This window comes from Emydura macquarii, unplaced genomic scaffold (assembly GCF_026122565.2).
Source record: "Emydura macquarii macquarii isolate MOO-44397 ecotype Brisbane River unplaced genomic scaffold, CSIRO-AGI_Emac_v2 contig_1483, whole genome shotgun sequence".
In the NCBI taxonomy this organism is placed as follows: Eukaryota; Metazoa; Chordata; order Testudines; family Chelidae; genus Emydura; species Emydura macquarii.
Window position 1 is genome coordinate 9,102,033 of NW_027131620.1, and position 23,420 is coordinate 9,125,452.

Genomic DNA, 23,420 nt, shown 5'->3' on the forward strand with positions numbered 1-23,420 from the left:
GCCTCCTCCTTCTGCGACCCCAGCCTCCACTGCTCGTGTGCTACGCACTACACAGCCATGATGCTGCCACGCTGCCGCTCCTCCCCAGGCTCAGAGTCCAACTGTAAACAATGTATGTAGTAGTAGTGTAAGTAAAAAAGAATCAGGGTTGAAATAAAGGAAAAAGGAAAGGATAAGAAAATTACAAAGAGAGAATAAAGAGACCGACGTGAGGTCGGTCCCCCAAACTCAGCTCGGCGACAAAAAATTCAAACTGAGCTTATAAAGCTCACAATTACCCAATCAGATCCATCCCCAGTGATCAACTGCCAATCAGATTCCCTCCCTGACAGAATTTTTAAAAAGCTAGACCACTTAATTTTTTTAATTTTAGGGGGGCACTGCGTACGTAGTATGATTGACAGGGGAGGGGCATGTTATGTGATGCAAACATTAGTAGCGTAACCTAGCAACGAGCACTTCCAGTTCCGGTTGTCACTCAAAGCGGAAGCAGCCCTCACGCAGCAACCGCCGCAGGAAGCCCAAACGAACACAAAACCGGACTTGGCAACTTTTCACACGCGTGCGAGTCTGCGGGAGGCCCCCGGGGTGAAGGGTGAGGGTGTCGCAGCTGCGACAAGGCCCACCCAAGATGGCGGTGCGGTTGCGGTTGCAGTTGCGGGGCCAGCGGCTCGTGATCTCCATCCATCTGTCCTGCTTCCTGTGGACCGTGTTCTCACTCTCTCAGAACGTGGGACTGCCCCACTCCCTCCGCAGGGAGAGTGAGAACAGCTACGGTGGTCGCTGGAAATACCTGACCTTCATCAATCAGGTGTGGGCCGGCCTGAGCGGGGCTGGGGTTGGCGGGGAACCTGATAAACGAGGGGCTGGAGGGAGGAGGCCAAGTGAGGGCTCTAGGCACATTGCGAAGGGGGAGTAAGAGGGAGGCTTGGCTTGAGTGTTGCAGGGTGCAGGTGTGGGCCAAAATTGGGGAGGAAGACTGGCCTGAAGAGGGGACCGGGCCTATCATCACTTGAATCAATAGTCATTGTTATTTGAAAAATTCAAACAAAGTTTACATTAATTTTGAAAAAAAAATTGGAAAAAAAATTAAATCAAATTATCTTAGATAAAAGTAATTAAAAATATAAAAGCAATAATGATGATGACAGTATCCAATATCCCCCTGCCCTTGTGCTGTGTTTCTTCAGAGTACTTTGCAAATCAAAGAAATCAAACAGTATTTTGAGGATGTTATCACCTAACTTATGTTGAGAATTCATGGAATTTTTTTTTTCTCTCTTTTCAGTTTTTTTTAATGCTCGATAAAAAAAATAGCAGATGATTAATTCTAGACAACTTAATTTTATAACAAGAAGCCACATAAAATAGCTTTTATAAAAATGGGAAATTTTGAGATAGTGGAGATAGAAGATTTTCACACTGATAATTTGAGACTTGATCTTGCAAGTCCTGCTGTTCACAGAACTCCTGTTGACAGGAGTTTTGCACAGGGACAACTTGCACATGGAGAGGTAGGATCAGATCCCTGCACTTTAAAAAGTTTGAAAATCCATTTCTAAAATGCATGTTTAAGTTGCTAGAAGCAAGAAAGCAAGTGTTTTAAAATTTGTGGGCCTGACCCAAAACTCCATAGGGAAAGTCATTGGGAATTTTGGCTGTATTAGAAATACAGAATTTTGTCCTATTTTTGAACTGATAAGATGTCATTACAGTAGATAGACTAGAAACACAAACATTTGAATGTTTTTTTTTTCTTTTCAAAGGAAGCTTATAGCCATTATAGTGCTAGTAAATGCATATGTGCACAAAAACAAGTATATTGATTGAAGTGTGAGGCAACAGGCTAGATAAACATGAATATCTTCCAGGGCAAACAAGTTATATACACTTAAATAAATGTTTTCTTCTTTGGAAAACTAGAGAAGAGCAATAAAAAGCATATATTTGTAACCAAAATAATGTATTAAACAATTTCTTAATGTGTTTTCTTCATTTCTTAATACATTTAGATTCTGCAAACTCTATTGTTTGGAATATGTGTCATAGCTGACTTTGTTCTTATGTTCATCCCTGCCAAAAAGAAGAGTGTGTCAGCCCGATTATTGACTCCGAGAGACTTCATCTTCTCAGTGCTAGTATTCCCTGTTGGCTTAGTAAGTAGTTCCAAGAAACAGGACCCCTCTCAAATAACTTCAGAAAAGACAGAAGATATTGGCACATCCAGATTAAATTGACACAGCTGTAATATTTTATACACCTTTTTTTTTAGTTTCAGAGAAAGTAACAGGCCTAATTTATCCCTGACTTGATTGACTTTTAATCCATGCCCAGTAGGAAAGGACCATTTTGTCTAACGTGTTATCAGCTGCTTTTTGAAACATAGGGATACAAAGAAGGAGAGAAACTAGATTCTGTTGAGTTCACTTAGGGCCTACCTTTCTTCATGTAAGTAATCCTCATGATTGGGGCTACTCATATTAACAATGAATATTTATGTGAAAATGAGTTTGTGGCCTTGTCCACATGAGAGGTGCTCCAGTGTAACTAAATTGGTACAACTCCGTAGGTGGACACTCTTATTCCAGTGTAAGAGTACCTTATTTTGATTTAGTTTATGTCAGCAAGAAATGAATGTAAGGCTATGTCTACACTACCAATTACGTTGGTATAATTTATGTTGTTCGGGGGTGTGAAAAAACAACCCTGAGCGACATAAAAATTACACTGATGTAATAGTCAGTGTGGATAGTGCTATGTTGGCAGGAGAGCTCTCTCCCATCGACATAGAGCAGGTACACAAGTGATCTTACAGCAACGCAGCTGCATCGGTATAGATGGTCCAGTGTAAGCTGTCTAGTGTAGACATGGCCTAAGATAAACCAAGAAAAAGAACTCATAAATCGAAATAAATGTCCACACAAAGGATTTACATTGATTTAACTGAATTGGTTTCTAAACTGGGTCAGTTAAATCAATGCAACTTTCTTGTATAGACAAGGCCTGGGATTGTCTTGAGTTCTGTGAACAATGGAATTTAAGAAAATAATTCTTACCATTTAGAAAATATAAATATGCATATTTTAGCAATTACGGAAGTATTATATTTTAAAATTGCTACTGTAGCTCCTGTACATATCACACTTTATCTTTCTACAAACTTTTTTGTTCTTGGTTAATGATTAACAATTACATTGTATTTTCCAAAGGACTTATATGTGCTCTGAGTTCATTAACAGCAAGTTACTGATAACATTTCCCTCATTCTTTAAGTAAATGTTAACCAAAATGGCGTGCAAACCACCCACTGTGTCTGCATCTACTGACTTCAAAGGTAAAGTTCCTATGGACTTCAATGGGAGCAGAATTAATTCCATAAATTCTCCTTTACTTATGCAATAACTTAGAATACTTCTTCAATGAACTATAAATTTTCTGATTTTGACTGAAAAAAAAGACGGAGGTAATTTTAAGATCCACCATATAAGCAGAGAAACATTTCAAAAACCTTACCCTCAAAGCAACTATTTTGATAAGGATAAACTCTGTCTTAATAGTTCTGTGTACAAAGATTAGTAATATTTAGTTTTATTTATATGCAATTTTTTTATCTCAGTTTGTAGCTGTTATGTTTTGGACCCTTTATGCATATGACAGAGAATTGGTATATCCTAAAGAATTGGATGAGATTAATCCAGCTTGGCTTAATCATACCATGGTAAGTAGATAGTGTTTCTTCCTTAGAGTCTTGGGTTTGATGATTTCCACTTTATGGTATTTTGCTTACTATATATGTACCATACATGCAGTTTGTTTGAACATAACAATAACTTGCAGACAATTTAGTGTACACATTTCTTACTTATCTTGTGGTATTCAGTGCAGGATCAAGCCTCCGGAGCATTCTCTAACTATAACTCCTACCATTTCCACCGCTAGTGGAGCTGCACCAGTAGTAACAACAGTGTAGACCCAACCCTCTGTGCTGAAGGGTACAACTACTCTGCAAACAAAAAAACAAAAATACCTGCAACAACTCTCTGGGTTTCAGAGCCCAGGCTCCAGCCTGAGCAGAAACATCTACATTGCGGTTTTTAGCCCCTGTAGTGTGAGCCTAAGTCAGTTGACCCAGGTTCTGAGACTCACTGCTGTGGGGTGGTTGGTTTTTTTGGGGGGAGAGGTGTTTGAGTGTAGTTCCCTTATGTTCCCATACCCTTAGTTCCTCATATAAACAGCTAGCTGCCTCTTTCACTGAATATCACCCATCCAGTGCACTGAATTAGGCAGGGTACACATAAAACAGTATGTAGCATGTAATTAAATACTGTATTATAATGCAGACATGGAAGGGGAAGAATTAAGGCTGCACAAGTCTGATTTTTGGGTGCTTCACTTTGCAACCAGAACATTCTTTCAATCTGTTTTTGTATGGAATATATATTATATACGTATTATGGAATATATATAAATTTGCACCACATAATTCCTTAAATCTTGTAGAACATCCACAGACAAATCTATAAATTGCACAGTAACTTGTCCTATATATTATGGGCCAGGTCCAAAGCATGTTGAATGCAGTCAGCTTTGGATCAAGACCAATTTTAGCTGACTATAAGTGAACATAACTCCCACTGAAGTTCATTTGAGTTCTGAATGACTGCAAGGTTTTACATTATTTTGTGACTGACTCTCTAATGTGTCTCAGAGGTCCTGAGCCATGTCACCATGTCAATGACACTTTGCCATTGAACTCAGTGAACATAGGATCAAGTCTCTAGTACTCAAAATCAACTATGGGCATTTTATTTCCTGATTAAAAACATCAATTTAATTTTGATTGCATCTTTTGGTGACCTTTAATTTCTGGGGGAGTGGTTGCAGATGTTATAAAATAAAGAGACTACATTTGTGAGGGATGGAAGGAGTCTGTTATAATGAATAGTTCATCAGAGAAGCCTACTCAACAAATTAGTCAATGTTTCTGTCATATCATTTTCTAGAACATCTTTTGTTTGTATTGTATATTTCCACATCTGACTCTTCTATTTGATTTTTATTTTCAGCATACCACTATACTGCCACTACTTCTCATTGAGCTGGTTACATGTCCACATAAGTATCTTTCTAAATTGAAGGGAATGATAGGACTTAGCATCTTTGGTACTTCATACCTCACATGGTAGGCATTCCTTGTTTCTCAGAAACACATCAGCAACAAGAAGCATAAGGAGCAGAATGCATGTGTGTACTGCTACCATGTGTGTGATTTTTTGTTATAATATTTATTGCTTTTCTTGATGTAATTACTATACTGTATCTTGGTTCTTACACTACAATATAATAATATACTAATACAGAAGAAATCATCACAATCTTAATGGAAGATTGTGGATGGAAAATATCTTCCTGGACACTGCTACTGTGTGAACACAACATTTAGCGACACACCTGAACTGAAATGACAACCTTTATAAATCTATACTTACCATACTGCTGCATGTACATGCATATAATATGAGAAAAGCTGAGAACTAAGGAATAGGTACAATGTCATATTCCTTGGGATTGGCAACGTAGGATCAGGTGTGTCTCCTATGCACAAATTACCTGCATAGATCGCTGGAAGCTCTTCTAAGTTCCATTCCCAGTGCAGCTTTTCTGTTATCATTTCCTCATGCATGGCTCTCCTCTCCTTACCTGATGGAACAAAAAAGGTGTGTCAGCTCCCAAAAACAAGTGGATCCCACAAAATCTGCTTGGATATCAGGGGAACATGCAAAGGGAAGGCCTGTCTGTGCAAAGGCTTTGTAATTTTCTTCCTCCTGTGGCTCTTTCCGCTCTTGCTGGCAGCCTGACTGTGACAAAGCCCTGCTGCTAAGGACACATTTAGGGATGATGTATGGAGAATACTCACTGAGATGGAAGAACAATCTGGCCAAGGTTGAATAAACGCTACAGCAATAATGCCCTGTAGCAGTTTGGTGTAAGAGTTTGCTTATGGTATTACATTATTTGTATAAGGCCTATGCATTGCAGTTTTTAAGTGTTATTTTTTGATTCCATCATTTACTTTTTCCCACTGATATTGCAGTTCAGAGTTTTCCATTAAAATACAGATAAGCAATTACAACATTTCTGAAGCTCTGTTTATATCTACACTGTCTTAGTCTTATTGTGGATCTGTATTCCTAGTTTCTTCAGCCGTGGAACTTGTAATAAAGGGAATTTATATTGGCTCTAGGCAGATGTCGTCATTCAGCACTATAAAAGAAAAATACTAGATTTTTTTTCTTGGTTTGACCAGTGTCTTATGGTGGCAGTTGAAGTTGATGTTTTCTGCTTACCATACAACACCATCATAGTCTGGCAGAAAGCAACAAGAAAAGCCCTACCAGCTAAGAGAATGAAAGTTGAGGAAAAGTTATTTTGAAAGCCTTTACAGTAAAATTCATACCCTCTTTCTGTTAGTGATTTCTCTTTTATAACTAGAGAAAAATTTTGTGCAACTCTACTTTTCATTTGATTCAGTTTACAAGTTCTCCCACTTAATTAATACACTCTTGTTTATTAAGCTTCTCTTCTTTAGTTTCTCACTGGACTGATGATGCAGCAGTGCATAGCTATCTGGTGACATTAGTCCCCAATGTTGATAGCAGATGTTGCTAAATGAATGCAGAAAAATGAATCTGTCATCCGCCATTTCAAATGACAATTCCATTCTATGCAATACTTGACCTATAAGCCAAAAGACCTAGTTTCAGCTCCTTGGGCTGATATTTATTTACTCTGTGACCTTGAGCAAGTCCTTTCATTGTCTCCTTCGTCAAATGGAGGTATTAATACCTTCCTTGCCCAAAGACGCATGTGAGCATTAATTAGAAATATTAAAACTGTTATTTGAAAAGATGCAGCTCTTCATAAGTAATTATTATTTGTCCCTTCCAGAGAGTGCAGTCTTTTATTGTACCTCTACTGCCTTCCACAGAAACTATAGGGGGCATAAGAGTCTCAGATTTACTGCACTTACGGCCAGATTTTTAAAGGTATTTAGGCACCTAATTCCCAGTGAAATCAATGAGAATTAGGCATCTAAACATCTTTAAAAATCTGGACCTTACCCACGGGGCCCGTACAGAATGCTTCAACTTGTTCAACAGTGGCTTCTCTGATTTATGAGGTAACATTGATTGGAAGTGAAGGTCAGTCAGTCCTCAGATGCAAGATTGGTAGCTACTACATGGGGCCTGAAGGGTGGGAGTGGGAAAAATATGGATGATTCTGTGTACAGCAAAGAATATGGAGGACTTATTAAAAATCTTATCAAGTCTTTAGTTATACATTTTTTCAATTGTGGAACAGCATAAAATATTTAAACAACTACAATAAAATGTTCCTAAGGTTGAGGCAGTTCTGTACCTGCTATAATGTCTATGCCATTTGTAACTTAAAATTCTCTGATTGTGTGGGTTTATGTTGCATTTTTAGGGTCATATTTTCAAAGGACAGCCATGTAAAACTTGTTCCTGCAAAAACAACAATGCATAATTACCAATCAAAAGAGGTAGATAGACATTCAGCGATGACAGTTTTCATTCAGAAATGCTTTGTTTGCTCACACACACAGAATTGGGTTTTGTATGTACAAACAGTTGTATGTGTAATCCACCGTTCGGTTGTGTGTTACTTACCTTTCTAGTGGACAGAGGTTTATGAATCTGCTACTGCTTACAGCTAGAGAACAGTCATTTAGCTCAACTGACAGAAGCTTGTGCTTTTAGTCATAGGTTCAAATCCCACTGTTGACCCAAGTGGGATTAGCTGTACCACATCCAGTGCTGAAGGTCCTCTATAAATTTGATACACATGGGAAGATTTTTCAGAAGAGCTCATGATTGCCTTCCCTTTTTGCAGGCTAATTTTTGCACCTCAGAATGTGAATTCAAATTTGTATATTTGCACCCACAGGCACCTAGTTAAAGGTTCAAGTACTCAGTTTTGTGCCCACAATGGATACAGAAGTACTGACACAAACTTTGTAGGCTTGTCTTGCATTAAATTTTGAATATTTGGCCTTTAACATTGTTTCATTTTAGTATTCTGTACTTAAATGACAGTTGGAATGCACACACACTTAAAAGAACATCTGATAGTAACACAGTTTGGCACAAATGAAGAATTCTGTACTGATTCTCTCTTGTGTGCACATCTGCTATATATTATAATTTGTGGTTTGGCAAATCTCCATAGTTTTGTGATTTTAAGCAATGCCTGAAAAATGCTTTGTGAACCTTTGTTCAAAGGTGCTAGAGAACTTCAAACCATTATTGCTATTAAATATTATTTAAATAATAGCAGGGATATTACATTTCACTCTTAAAGCCTTTCATCAAGGATCTCAGAATACTTTATAAATATTAATTTATTCTCACTGCACTCCACTAAACCCCCTTATGTTGCTGTGACTGCAGGGAATAGTTTAAATCAAAACAAAGCTATTATAATTTTAACTGAAAAATTTAAATACGAAAATTTGGGCAGAAAAATTGTTGTTTGAAAATGTAACTACTTATCAAACATTGTTCCTTTTAAGTGCAGAATTAAAACAGACAATAGAATTCTTAATTCTTGTTTCTTAATACTCTTTGTCTTTCTTTGTTTTAGGATACTATGGGTAAATTACGCCTCAGGGATCTGGGCATACCCAGTTCTAGAAGTGCTGGGCATACTTGAAAAGGCGGTATTTTTTATGATTTCCTATCTTGTAATGGTAGGATTCTATTTACTTGGAGAGCATCTAACAAAATTATTATGGGGTAAGCAATGCAGAGAATTTTCATTGTTTTAGGGTTTTAATTGGGATAAGGACAGTAAACGTGTTAACGGATAAATCTTCTGTCTAAACCTTTCCCTTTTCACATTCCCATCCTCACTTCCTCACCTCTATCATTAGAACATAAATTTCTTGAATGATTGATTGATTGTAGTCTAATATGGAACTTTATAAGTAAATGTCGGCTGTTTCAGTGGAATTTTCATCTCTGGAAATCGAGGCTGAAATCATGCTTGAGTCAAAAATGAGAATGACCTTAGTGGCCTCAGTTTAGTCTCTAGTTGATACATAGCCATTGGACAATTTGAAACAATTCTTCAGGAATCTATGCTTAGAGAGTCCCGGAACTGGAAATGCAAACCAGGATTGAAATGTCCACACTACTTAATTTTAATTTGTTCCTTTCTTGCAGGTGACTTTCAAAAATGTAAGAAGTAAGCATAGAGAGGAAGCTGAAAAATAGGTCACAAAAAGTGCGAGTTCATTTATGAATGTATTGCATTTTTAAATCAAGATGCCAACTTGCACTGTTTTGAAATATGCTCAGTCATGTCTCAAATATATTGTTCAAAGCAATAAATGTTTTTCTATACTGTTAAACAAGCAAATAATCTATAAGGAAAAAGCCAATTTGTAATCAAGATTTTACTGCTTCTAACAAACTCCCTCTCCAGTTATACAGAAAAAATGGTTTACATATATATATTACTGTCTGTATCTCTGTGTGTACACATGCACATACATATTCAGGCCACAAGAATGCTTGGCATTCTTTATCCAAGAGGATATGGTTCTGGCTAGCCTTAGGGTTTCAATGCTCAAAGACGCTAAAATTTTCTCCCAGGATCAATTCAAGGACATATTAGGCCCTACGTGTCATTATATGATGTCCAACATTTGATAGAACAGTACTGTGTTAAATAATATTACTGGGGATTTAAACGTCAGCCTTATCATTAATTTATCTCTTTAATGATTAAAACTTGATTTCAAGACCAACAAGATATTACCTTATGCTCCCTTATAAATAATATACCATTTATTTCAATTTAAAAATAGAAATAACTGTCCAGATCCTTACAAAATATTGAGTCATAATAACATCCTATTAAGCACATGAGGCATAATTAATCATCAGGTCCTTCTTTGGATGGATTAAATATATTAACAACCTTTCTATTGCATTTATAGCCAATCTAGATTTAGGATTTTGACTCTATGGGAGATTTATTTAATTGTAGTAAATCTTTTTGTCTCTTAATGTGTATCTAATATTGAGGTATATTTCAACTTGGACCCTTGATATTGGAAATGGAAAATATTTATAAACTAATTCCCTGAGGATGAGTCCTGGATTGTTCTCTCTCTTTTCTTGAGTACTTTGTCCAATCTAAGAATAGGGCTCCACCACTTCTTTTGGGAAGAATATTATACAGTCTGATAGACTTGGGTATTAGAACAATTCTCCTACTATTGAAACTAAATTTTCATTTTCTCAGTTTCCCCCCATTGCTTCTAGGGGATCCAAAACAATTCCTCTCCCTGGTTGACATTTACATCCGTCAAATCCTTGTAGACAGTTATTCTAACTTATTCCAGTGCTTTATTTTCCTAACTGCTTTCAATAAATTGTTCCTTGTAATAGTTGCACAAACTCAGAAGAACAAGTTAAATATAGGCCCACATTTACAGATGTGCCTAAGGAACGCACAGCAGAACTCAGGAGGAGATGATGTCAAAGGTGGTCTTTGTGCTTCTCAGAGACTAGCCTTGATGTGCATCTATCCAAACCCCTGGTTTTAGTCAGAGCAGCCCAAAGTTGTTCTAACTTATGTGAGTTACCAACACTCTAAAGGACTGATGGTAGCTGGAGATCACAGGGATGCAGGGAAGCCTGGACCACACTCACTGTCATGTAAAATGGGGTTTCTGTGACAGTAAGATTCAGCTGATAATAATGGATTCAGCTCCTCATACTCAGTCTCTTCAGAATTCTAGTATCTGGTATTAAATTTCATGTCACTGACTCAATGTTGCAAAGCTTTATTGTAACTTATGACAGTAGTGGTCAAAGCCTCATAGCCAGACATGGTTTATAAATCAGTAAAACCCTATTAGATGTCTTGAATTTGGCTAGAAACAGATTGTGTTTTGTTGTGTAATCAATTCAAAACTTTACTGAAAAATGTTTGATCTTTTTAAACTGCTGGATATAAATAACAGCCTCTGAGCTTGGGATTTGTATTGATGAGATTGAGGTCTAAAAAAAGAATTCTTGTCATTTCTAACCAGATAACGTATTGAAATTTTGTGTTATTTACTTTTGAGGGTTACGACAGCTGACGTTGGGTGTAACAGTTACAATTACAATGAGTCTCCTCAAGGTCTTTATTTTTTTCTACTAAAACAGACAATAGAGTGCAAAACTTAAAATATTGTTATTTCACTTAAAATTGTGTAAACCTAATCATGTGTATTTCTTGCTGAGCAGTTTGGGAACTCCTGCCTGCTTGTGGTCCAAATCCAAAAACTCAAGGATCGTCCCTTAATCCTCCCTTTACACCCTGCTCATGACTGACAGTCAGCTCACAACTGTGTAAGTCACAACAATGGATCGTCATTCAGTTATATGGACCAAGAGGTGGATTACCAAAGGGACAAACACATACACAAACCAGCCCCCAGTATTCCCAGCTTGCCCCCAATTGACTTGTGTGGGGTAGACATGCTTAAAGCACACCTGCCGAATCAGACTCCACAGTCAAGATAGGCAGGGGAGATTGAGACCTCTGTCAGGGCATAGGCATGAGCGGTGGATCCAAGCAGCTCATTAGCTGTGGGGGAGCTTCAGGGCTTAGGTGTTTTTGTGCATTCCTATCAGTGGAAACTTTGCCACCTACAAGGTTAGCTGGCAACTGAGTGGGGATTTTGAGAATGTCAATGGTGCCTAAATGTTAGACTTCTGTACCTCATGTATCTGGCCCCTATCTCCCCCCTGTACAATCCTGGGATCCTCACCACCTAACTTGGAGTTAAGAATTCCATTAAGAAGCAGGGGGCATAGGAGTTAGACATTGCAATGCCTAAAGTCCCCATGTGAAACTGGCCCCAAGAGCTTAGCAGGATTCATAACAGAAATGTCCGGGGTTATAATTGTAAACATTTTTTAGAAATAATGCCATGTAAGCCTTCGTTCTTCAGGGCTTAAACCAGCATCTTAACTATTTGGAGTAGGAGGAGCCTTTTCCTGTGAGCAAGTTATTCTAGAACTGCTTACTGTAGGAGTTCTTGCTGCTTCTTCTGAAGCAGCTGGTAAAAGTCTCTGTTAGAGACAAAATACTGGACTGGTTGTAAGACATTGGTCTGATTCAGTATTCCCACATTCCCTCACACAAGGAAGAAGTCACTTTGGTGGTAATTTTAGCTATAAATCCCCTGGCTGTCCAATGCTCAGTATTTTTTTTAATAACTTTGTTACTAATAGTTTAAGGGTAATATAAATTTAGACAATCTGTTTATTCTAAGATTGTGTAAATATCAGAGAAAATTATGAATGGTTGTGATTACAGTTTTCAATATTTGTTTATAATGGCTATACGTTTTGTACATTTTACCCCTTAAGCATGATGAAATAAACTTGTAAAATAGCCCTCAGGAGGTAGTCGGTAAAGACAGCAATGTTCCACAAAATTAAAAACCGAAAATTGAGTTTTATCTGTGTCATAGCAAGTTATCAAAACTTTTAAATTGTCCTTCTTTCTTATTTTGTGGAGCAAGCATTTTGTTAATGTGGCATAATATAGTAAAAAGTTCCAGAGGGGTAGCCGTGTAGTTAACAAATGAGGTTCCAACACTAAGTTCAGTATAGATAGGCTTGATCTTTGGATCTGGCTATTGGTATAGGACCCAGAGAGGAGCAGAGAACAAAGATGGCTTGATGCTTTGCCCTCCTCCCTATCCTGCAGCTAGCTGAGGGCCAGCACAAGTTATTGCAGTCTCAAGGCGGTTCTAATTTGCATAAGGTGGTAATAGTCCCCAGGGTCTATTACAAATAGGAACTGACAGAGCACAAAGGCACTCCATTGGTTCTTATCTGGGGCTGGGCAGGAAGAATCAACTGGCAGCTTCATGGTACCTCTATACCATTGTAGCAGAGGCCAGGATCTGGCCTTCAAACAGAAAGGAGAAACTCTTGCCTCTCTCTACAGGGTTAGGACTGTGAACTATGTCAAGAGAATGGCCAGAGAAAGTACATTCAGGTTTCAAGCCTAATCAGAGATGTGGATATGGTAGATACCTAGCAGATGGATGAGGGAGTGTATTTTGGGGGGCCATATACATAGGGTAAGACCATATTTAGGATGTGGCCACTGTCAGGATGAATCGAGGCAGGCGTGGGTAGGTAGCCATCCATGAACTTGAGATCAGACATTTCTATGTAACTCTTCAGGGACATATATTGATTAATGGAACTTCCCCTTCTGAGTTAAGTGTTGGTGCCTAACACACAAATAATAATAGTATGTGTACATTTTTATGATAAATAGAATCATTAGATTCAGAATTTTCAGGGATCAAAGTTTGAGAGTATTATGATTGTTTATTTCATAATTAGAGGACAAGACAACCTCTCAAACAAATTAAGCTATGCAATTGTGTAATTACTATGGGCAGGTCTACACTAGAAGAGCTACAATGGTGCAGCTGCACTGATGCAAAAGCGGAAGCCATATCAGCGGGAGAGCATCTCCCACCAACCAGTGTGGTCAGCACTTAGGTCTCCGTAACTTGCATCGCTCAGAAGGTTGTCTTTTTCACACCCCATAGCAACATAAGTTAGATCGACTTAAGCGGTAGTGTAGACCTGACCTATGATTGTTCAAGGACACTGAGCAAATACATGTGCAAATACATGTGATTAGCATCTGACTTCACAATTATGCAATTCATATGCACATTTATTGTAAATATAAGCATGAATTGTTGGACAGCTCGCTCATAATTATCATATCCTGGAGGTTTTTTTTTAAAAAAAGCATTTGAAGTATGAGATATTTCATTGTTGAGGGGTAGTCACTCACTTCACATGCATTACGGTTCTGTGCCACCAGTTGTGCAACTGGTTGAAATAGCTGGTGACCGCTGCTCATTTAAAGCACAAACAGGATGGGAATAATAAAGAGAACTATTTAGTACAGCTATACTCAAAATCCTCAGAACTATGTAAGTCAGGCTTATTTCCATTATTAGAAATATGTCGGAAGGAAGAGGGCCAATGCCATGAGTCATACAATATGTACATTTTGTTACAAATTCTGACTCATTTTTAAACTGAAATTATGCATCATTCAAGAGCAAAAAAACATTTTAAAAAGAGTTGTGTATTGCCTACGTATGACAGTCTGGTTATCTCTCAAATGTAAAAAATATGATTGCACCTATATAACTTGGTATCTCATTTAATCATGGGGTGGTTTGAATATGTTAAAGCAGAAGAAGACTCTACAGATTGCATGGGAAAGAGCTAGGGGCATACAATACTCTTGTGATGGGCGTCAGAGATGGCCAAGGGAGTATCCTTTGGGATGTTGTAGGATTTTAGGATGGGAAGAGATCTGATTGAAAAGTAATTCTTTGCACTTTCCTGACCAAGGTCTCAGTACACTTCACACACATCAATTATTATAGCCTCAAAATACCTCTGTGAGGTAAGTATTCTGCCCATTTTACAAATGAGGAAATGACACTCCAGAGAGGTTGTGTGACTTGAGAAAGCCACTCAAGAGGTCTGTGACAGAGCTAAGAACAGAAACCATGTCTCCTGACTCCTGGCTCTGTGCCTTAGTCACCAGATCATTCTACCTAATCGAGACTGTAAGCTCTAATTTAAACTATTTGCTCTTTGAGGCGGAGACAATGCTTTTACTTGTGGGTTTGTTTGTGAGGGTTTTTTTTTTTTTTTGGTGAGGTGCATAGCATATTTTGGGGGAGCACCCAAAGAATTGGTAATATAAGTCCAACCTCTGTTGGGACATTCTGCTGGGATTTTAACTTCAGCCAGAGAGGCTGAAGTGTTTGCTTATGGCTCACTCTGAACTCATTGAGTAGAACTAAAGCAAGGAGTAAATCCTTAACCCTTTCATGGGCCCTTTATGGTTTGAGAGTAAATGGAAGGTGACCTAAGGCCAATTTCTGCCTCCACATACTAATGCACAATTTCCATTACCTTATTTTATTTGTTTATTTATATTTCTGAGAAATCACAATGGAATCTAAACTTCAGTGGAAAATTTCCTACAAGTACAAATCTGATGGTAGAATTTAGCCACTAGCTGGAAAATCTGCCTGTTGAGTAACAGCAGAGAAATCAAGTGTTCTAAAGCTTTACTTGTTAGCCACGGGGGGAAATGTATATCTCCCCCTGGAGAGGAGGTCATAGAAACAAGAAGAAACCCTAGCTTAGAATGAATAACTAAGTGATGCACTTCTTCTCCTTTTGTGTTTTAAAAAGGCAAGAAGTGAAGAGTGAGGGGAACAGCATATTTTATTGCTTGCGCTCCAACGCATTCCGTTACTGTAGAAAGTTAATAATGCATATGAAGTGACATGTAAAACTATGTGAGCCGTAAGTATGGTATTGTCCAATGAGCAACAGGTTTTTGTGTGCTTTGTTTCCATTCTGTATTTGTACATGAAAATATCTGGAAAATAAATCAATAGCATCTGTCCAGTGTGTCCCCAAATCACATATTCTGAGTAATGCTTATTCATTGGAGTTCTACTCTGTGTCCCACATCTCCACTTACACCCTGTGATCAAAGCAGTGGTAAGATTGAGGCGATAAAAATTTTAGTAGATTATTATTTTACAAACATGCTGACTTGAAGCTCTTGTTTCTTTTCATCTCTTCAGCAAGACACTGGTGGGACTAAATTGTAGAAGATCAGGCGTTGTATTTTTTTTCTTTGTGTTTCACGTTCATTGCATACTACCAACATAAGGGGCCAGATTCTCAGTTACTCTGCACCCTCTGTAGTCATTTATACCAGTGCAAGATGAGGGCAAAGTGCGGTATGAATTGTTACCATTCTGATTTGCACTCATTTTGCTCTAACATAAAGGGTCAGGGCAATTAAGATTTAGGCCTAGGGTTTTCAACATTAATATCGTGCTAAAACTGTCATATGCCTTGTATAATCATTTATACCTGGTCAAAGTGAATGTAGAATGTTACCATTATGATTTGGTAATGTTTTATGCTGACTTTACACTCATTTTGCGTAGATGTAGATGTGCAGGGCAGTGGAGAATCAGGCATACTTCGTATATACATATTATATACAAAATGTATGTACAAAAATACATTAAAAATAATGTGCAAGTCCCATGTACATCTGTACTTTTCCTAGTTAAATGGCTGAAAGTGTCGTATGTGAAATGCCTTGTAAAATTGGGATGATTTCGTTTACCTGGTACTCAGATGCACTGAGGCGCTTTGTAGACAATTACTATGAAGCAGACAGAAATCTAAACAAGTTAGAACATGCACAGCAAGGAGCTTTTTTTTTTTTCCAAGGTAAGTATTAAGCTCCAATGCTGCTGCCCTTCCTTGTAGGCATACAGATTACTTGTATGAATAGTTTTGTTGAAATAGTTGTGGCTACTCATATGATTACAGGTCATTCCAGGGCTTGGTTCCTTATTTTGGTGGATTCTGGTTATTTTTATCAAGTCTTTATTATTATTTCCTTTTATAAACTATTAAAAAAGGGCCTAATTGTATCCCCATGATCCACTTAAAGGACACATCCACCTCTGCAGGAAAACCTGTGGACTCTATGGACAGGCTACCTTGGAGCAGCTGCTGGCTGTGGGAGCCCTGGAAGGGCAGACAGACGTGTTGCCATGCAGATGTGATGCCACAAAGCATGGCGTTAGGGTCACAGAGCCAGTGTGGTGGCACAGGACTTCCTTCAGATGGTCCTGTGCCGACTAAACCCCTGGGATCCCCAAGGTTTGGGGTGAGTCCTGTAGCCTGTTTTATAAGGGCGAATCCTGTCCTTTTCCTGATGGAATGACTAGCAACAATTCTCAATTAGTCCTGCCCCTTCCCCCCAATAGATTTTCCACACGCGAGGCATGAACAAGCTGAGAGCTATTACACATACTTTTGAATAATCACAAAACCACCTTCTGAAGCATGTGTGCAGTGCTGATTCACCTCTATCTTCAGACCACATACAGGCATTCCAGCACAGAATTTGGCTCCCTGAAAAAGTTTTAACACTTATTTCACTGCAACCTGGTGCTCACTTCCAGCCAAGAAAATGAGGCAGCATGAGTGAAATGTCACGTTGAATAAAACGTGATATGTTTGGAGGGGGAAGGCTGAAGAGAACTGTAATTTGAATTGCCTGAAATGCAAAAAAAAAAAAAAAAGAAAAGAAAAGAAAATTAATCACTTATAAACAAAAAAATCTGAACGATGTAATAAACAAAATTTCATGTGACTGGAAAGATGGAAACAGATTAAACATATTGCTATTTTTTTCAAATCAAATGTCTTTGCAGGATCTTCTGGAATAATTTAAAATTCAGCCGGAGATGTTTCATAAGACATTCTGAAGCATTTTTTTTCTTTTCTTCATTTGATGGTATATAATGATTTTAATCTGTTCTACTTTTCTTTAGTCCTTCCACCAGTCTTCAAACTAAACAGCTATAATTTTGAAGATTACCCCTTCCTTTCACTTTCATTTAGCAACACATTATGCAGATATGCACAAGGAATTGCTAAGGTTCACAAATGCTTCTTGGAAGAAGTTTTTGAAGAAGCTTTTAAAGTACAGTTCTGCTCTGAAAAGCAACAATAAATAATTATAGCTCTCTACTCAATAGATCTGCTTCCAGTGTGTGTTCAGAGTCAGATCCGCAGGCTTCAATGACAAAAATAAGTTTTTGCTACTTTTTACTCCTCTTAGCTTGGCAGAGCCAAAACAGCTAACAGAGAAAAAACTGGGATCTTGTGCATCATCAGCAGAATTGTTTACAAAGTTCCAGTCATCACTGTGCAACCGCATTGAAGACAATGGCTTTGCATGTGTCAGAGGACATAATTCAAAGGCAATAAATTTACACAGGAGTAAGTGAGAGCCCAGTGTGGCCTGCAAATACTTCATTACTGATGAAGATAAATAAGAAGGAAAGAGACTGACTTTATGCCAAGAGCTCAGGTTGAATTTGCAAGGTTTGTAGTTAGGAAAAAACATCATTGTCACTTGTAAACTGAGCACATGTGATACAGAAATCATTGACGTACAGGAAATGTGGAGCCCCACAACATCTTTTTTACTGAATGATTTTTCAGACTAGAACTGCACTTTAAGAAGATATCAAGCCAGAATCTTGAAGTCTGTCCCATCCTAATTTATACAAGCTTGGAATCTGACCCAATCTCCAAATCAGTTTAAAACTTATCCAGTTTCACCCAGTCAGGATAATATCTTAGGGCTGTTAACACTCCAGGATTGTCCTGGAGTTCCCAGGAATTCAAGATTAATCTTTAATTAAATACTGTCATGTGATGAAATCTCCAGGAATATAGCCAATCAAAACTGGCAACCCGTGAAACCTACAGTGCTGCACCACTGTTTAAAGGATGGATCGCAGTATAAGTAAGGCAATAGATCTCCCTAATGACAGGGAAAGAAGGGAGGCATTAGATTAGCGCTAGAGGACCAGATCATCAGCTGGTATAAATCCATGTAGCTTTATTCATTGGCGCTTTGCTGATTCACACCAACTGGCCATCAGGCACAGCATTCGAACTTGGGGCAGTAGGTGATTTCTGGCCGCTCCTAAGTGTGGAGCTCACTCCTTCCGGGTATTCACCTCAGTTCATTCCTTCCCACTTTTAAAAAGTTATTTTCTGGCTCACGTTTATTCTCTCTACCACTCCCAAATGCTGCCATGTTCTTTGGCTTTTAAACTTTTGGGTCTGTCTACACCGCAACCAAAGGTGTGACTGCAGCACAGGTAGATATACTGGAGCTGGCTAGCTTTGATCTAGCTAGCTAGCATAATAATAGCCATGAAGCTACAGCAGCTATACAACTCTTCCTGGGACACTGGATATGTACTCAAGCTGCTAGTCCATGCTGATGCAGCTTCACTGCTTTTGTTATTTGAACTAGCTAGGTCTAAGCTAGTCTGGGTATATCTCCATGAGCTGCAGCCACACTTCTGATTGTATTATAGACATTCCCTTTGTCTGATTGCTTTATGATGCTTTTAGTCTTATGTTACCTTTTTGCACAAGGCATTGAATGCCGCCATGGGGCATCCTTTCATTGTTTTTGTACGTTTTGTCTGCATGCTTATTATCCTGAATAAATGAGCTGGCTTTGGAAGAGCTGTGTTGGTAACTTGTAACTGCTGGCATATAATCATTGCTACTTCCACTGAGAGGTGGGTAATGCGACGTCCAGTGGCCAGTTGACAGCACTGGTGTTTTAGTGGATTTGCACAAAGCATGAAAAACACCAGCAGTTAACAGGAGCACCACGTGAAGGCTGTCATCTTGCTCCCAGGGGGCCAGAAAGACATTAATCAGCTCACTGCTGTGGCAACATGCTGGCTATCAAATCTAGATATAAATTTGTAATCACTGCTACCTACTAAGCCATACGAAAGAAGAACTGCTGGCATACGTTGTTCGTAGCCCTTGGAGAAAAAGCACAATGCAGAGGATGGACGCAGTCAGATCTGCTTGCTGGGGAGAATGGCAGTGAACTGTAGAGAACTGGTCTGGAACAAGGAGTGACACAGGTCCCTGCCCATACCAAGGTGAAGGCTAGAGACCTGAGACTTGAACAGGCATAACCTAGAGCAGACCAGAGAGGGGGTCAAATGTGCAGGTACCCTCAAACTGTGACAACCTACATAGCCTAAGTGAAAACCCTGGGGGTTTTTTCAGCAGCATTCTTTATTTTTGGTAACTCAAGATTTTTCATAGCATATGGGATAACAAAGGCATGCTACCCAATTTATTAGCATGTATTTGGAAAGAAGACAGCTACTTAAGTGAGATTTTTTTGGTGACTACATGGAGACACAACATTTTTGTTAATTGCAGTCACTGGTGCAATTGTTGCTTTTATTGTAGGATGCAAACTGATTGTTTTCAGGGATAAAAATGACTGAACCTCTCTCTCTCTCTCTCTCAAGTTTTATAAAGTCACTCATCACTGTGATACCAACGTCTATCCATAGGCCGAATTAAGTCCTGACTTTCTAATCATGCTGTGAAACTCAGTGGTTTGGGCATTAAACTTGACTCTGGCTTATGGCTAATGCCCTGATTTCAGATTGTGGCACATCATTCAGACCTAAAACTTTTCTACTTCTGTTTCCCTTTGCTGCAAAATCAAACAGCTGTGGGAGGGCCAGTCTTACTCAAGCAAACTCCTACTAAAGTCAATCAAAGCTTTGCCTGAATAAGGGCTGCGGGATCTGGCTCGGACTCTGCACCAAAAGACTGGCATGCTCCTGCAAAGCACACCCAAAAAGGAGAGCACGATGGTTGAACTTTTTGGACACCTCCCACCCCCACTGTGTTCCCCAGAGGTGGTAATTTTTAGACACTCCCAGGCCTTGTGGGTTGGGGTGTTGATGTGACCATTGTGTTTGGCGCTCTGTTTTTGTACAGAGCCCCTGACTCTCTGCTCTGTGTTACAGGCATATGCTGTGTGTTTGTACTGACTGAGGTAATAAAGAATCCTGTACTTTTGAAGGTCAAAATCTGGATCTCGAAGAGGTGTTCTCGCCCCTGCGAGCTGCCTTTGTTCCCTGTTTCCTATAGTCAACATTTATTTCATTGCAAAACATATATGAGGATACAGCCAGCTGAGCAGATTAGAGATGTGCAGCTAGTGAACTACCTACCCCTGCTTGGGGCACCCGCAGAACATACACAGGGGCCTTTTCACAGTGCTGAGTACCTTCAGTTCTCATTTATTGCTGAGTACACCAACTCCGTTCAGTGGGAGTTCAGTGTTGAGATGCTGGTCAATAATCTAAGCATACAGATATCTGACCTAGGTGAGAGAGACAGTGTAACTTATATTGGGATAGTGAAATGTTTATTATATGCCAAGATTGCTTTAATTCAATGAGGGCTGTTGGAAAACAAACAGGAAGGCAACACAACACCTCCAGATATGAACATTCCGGCACACGTGTGAAAGACAATGGTGGGGAGCTATTCAAGGATTCAATATTCCATTTCCAGGGACGGTGCAGGCCTTGTTTTGCCAGGATGGGAGCCTGGCGATGAGACCCAATGAAGACTAAGCAGTTAAAAATCCTTTCACAGGAGATGGGAGTGGATGAGTTGTCAATTGTCAGCAGATGTCCAGGAAGACAAGCTGACAGAGAAACAGTCTAAAGGCATTGGGCCTTCCTCCAGATCCAGGGAATGGTAAGACTTAGGGAAAGGCGGGTATGTATATAGACTACTTTATGTTTTTAAAGCTCTGTTTTCTCTGAAATGCTTTCATTCTAAATAATTAATGCTTTGCTTTAAGAAAGCTGTTTGACTGTTGGGTACCACTATCATTGCTCCTGGAAGGCAAAGAAGTGCAGAGTCTGGACATAAGTCAGAGCTGCTGAGATAATCACAGTTAGTACCAGAGCATTGCTCCCCAGCACCCAGTCTGAGTGTGGGAGAATTACATGATCCCACCCTGAGACAGGTGACAGGCAGAGGCTTGAGACCTGAAGGGGGACGTGTTTGAAAGACCAGGAGCGGTTAGATGTTCAATTAGCCTGGTAACTGACCTAACACCTCACAGAGTCTGGGTCTAAGAAAATATGTTTTGACAGGAACTATTTTTTTTTTGTCTGGATGTAGCAAAAGTGTGTTAAATCCAATCCCTAGATCCATACTTAGCCTAGAGATGTTCTATGGCAAAAAATGATGTCCTGTAAACTGTCAAACTGTATAATTAGGTTTTACTAAATTTAGAGACATTTAAAATGAATTTAATCTGGTCCACATTAAGTAGGAAAAACATTTTTAACTGGCATTTTTAAAAACGGGTTCAGCTAGCATGGGTATTTTTTTAGGGCCCAATCTTGCAGTCTCAAAACTCAACTCATCTTAAATTCAGCAGTAATTTTCTCTGAGTAAGGACTGTTGTATTTGACCCTTACTGTGACCAGGACCATAACAAGTAAGAAGCCAGCTTAATAACTGAATAGAAGACTTCCAACAGAATGGTCAGCATCAGATGCTTCAGAAGAAGATGCTAAAATCTTCATGTTGGAAAGTTCTGTAATAACCAGTCCATGGGGAATTTCCTTCCTAACCCAAATCAATCAGTGGTTGGCTAGTAGTAGATCAACAGTGCTCCACAGGTTAGCTGTTATTGATCAGTTCCTACTTGAGAGTTGTCCATGTAAAACAACCACCATCTCAGTTGGCACTGCTTGGCCCTTTCGTGGTAGTCTCATCACAGAAGCCAGGGAGACTGGGCCATTGAGACTGAAATATCCTTTCTTCCCTAGTGCTGCTTTGAGACATATTGGCTGACCACTGTGGGAAAGCTTGTACTGCTGCTGCCCATGCTACATGTGCTCTGGGGAGAAAGAACTTCACTCTCCAGGGCTGTCATTTTGGCTCCTTTCAAGAACTGTAAGAGCCCTATGCTGTCACATACTCAGATCTATTGCTCTTTAAATAGTCCCATTGAAATGATGAATGAAGTTATTACTTAGCATTATTCAGGGTGGCAGAATCTGTCCCAGAACAATTAAAGATGAGATCCTCTTGTTTTTTGCTAAAACAATGAGAGTCCTGTAGCACTTTAACGACTAACAAATTTAATTTCTGCAAGCATAAGCTTTCGTGGGCTGTAACCCACTTCGTCAAAGTTTAAGAAATGAAAACAGCCAGTGACATACATGTGGATCTCTTATCTCAGCCATTTAGAGAGTGCTTTATAATAATGGCCTGTAATATTCTTCCCTTTTTAAAAAAAAATGGATTTACTTTTGCACAAATCAAGTCACTTCCTACTTCATGTTGTATTTATAACTGTGAAGGGAAATGCTGATTAAAGATCCATGTCAACAATCTTTGAGAGACCTATTTTGTGGCTATAGCTGGATTTTTGTGTGTGTGTGTTTTATGATGTTTGTAAATCACTTCTATTTCATTCCAGAAATGTATAGGAATGACAGGCCAGAACAGTCAACGGAAAGCAATTATCTTCTGGAAAAGGTACTTTGTAACAAGAGGAAACTGCCAGAGAAGGTAATTTAGGAGGAAACTAACTGTTTCATAACTATTAGTTATAAAACAACTCCCAGCCAGCAGGGTTACAAAACAAGTTGGCTAACACCAAAAAATTGCTGTGGGTTTGATGATCATGAATAAACCAGTATAAATAATGTTTATACATGTCATCTCCTCCCCAAAGCATCATTCTAGCTCTATCAATGGGATTCACAGCATCCCTGTGCCCTCTAGTGGCTGGTAGGCAAATAGATCTGTTTTCAAATACAATAAAAATTAAATGAAAGATAG

General features: G+C 38.9%; 1 protein-coding gene across 1 annotated transcript; it reads left to right on the forward strand.

Moving 5' to 3' along the window:
- Positions 1-631: 631 nt before the first annotated feature.
- LOC137157256 (androgen-induced gene 1 protein-like) lies at positions 632-9,398 on the forward strand. The gene is made up of 6 exons (XM_067554549.1): positions 632-811; positions 2,013-2,156; positions 3,617-3,718; positions 5,067-5,182; positions 8,665-8,816; positions 9,246-9,398. Exons 1-6 carry the CDS (start codon positions 632-634, stop codon positions 9,269-9,271), a joined length of 720 nt encoding a protein of 239 aa, XP_067410650.1. The 3' UTR covers positions 9,272-9,398.
- Positions 9,399-23,420: the final 14,022 nt, after the last annotated feature.

Excerpts from the sequence above, each read along its gene's own strand:
- LOC137157256 (XM_067554549.1), top strand. The coding sequence starts at position 632 with ATGGCGGTGCGGTTGCGGTTGCAGTTGCGGGGCCAGCGGCTCGTGATC. Across the intron at positions 812-2,012 it reads ACCTGACCTTCATCAATCAG|ATTCTGCAAACTCTATTGTT; the intron begins GTGTGGGCCGGC and ends TAATACATTTAG. Across the intron at positions 5,183-8,664 it reads GGTACTTCATACCTCACATG|GATACTATGGGTAAATTACG; the intron begins GTAGGCATTCCT and ends TCTTTGTTTTAG.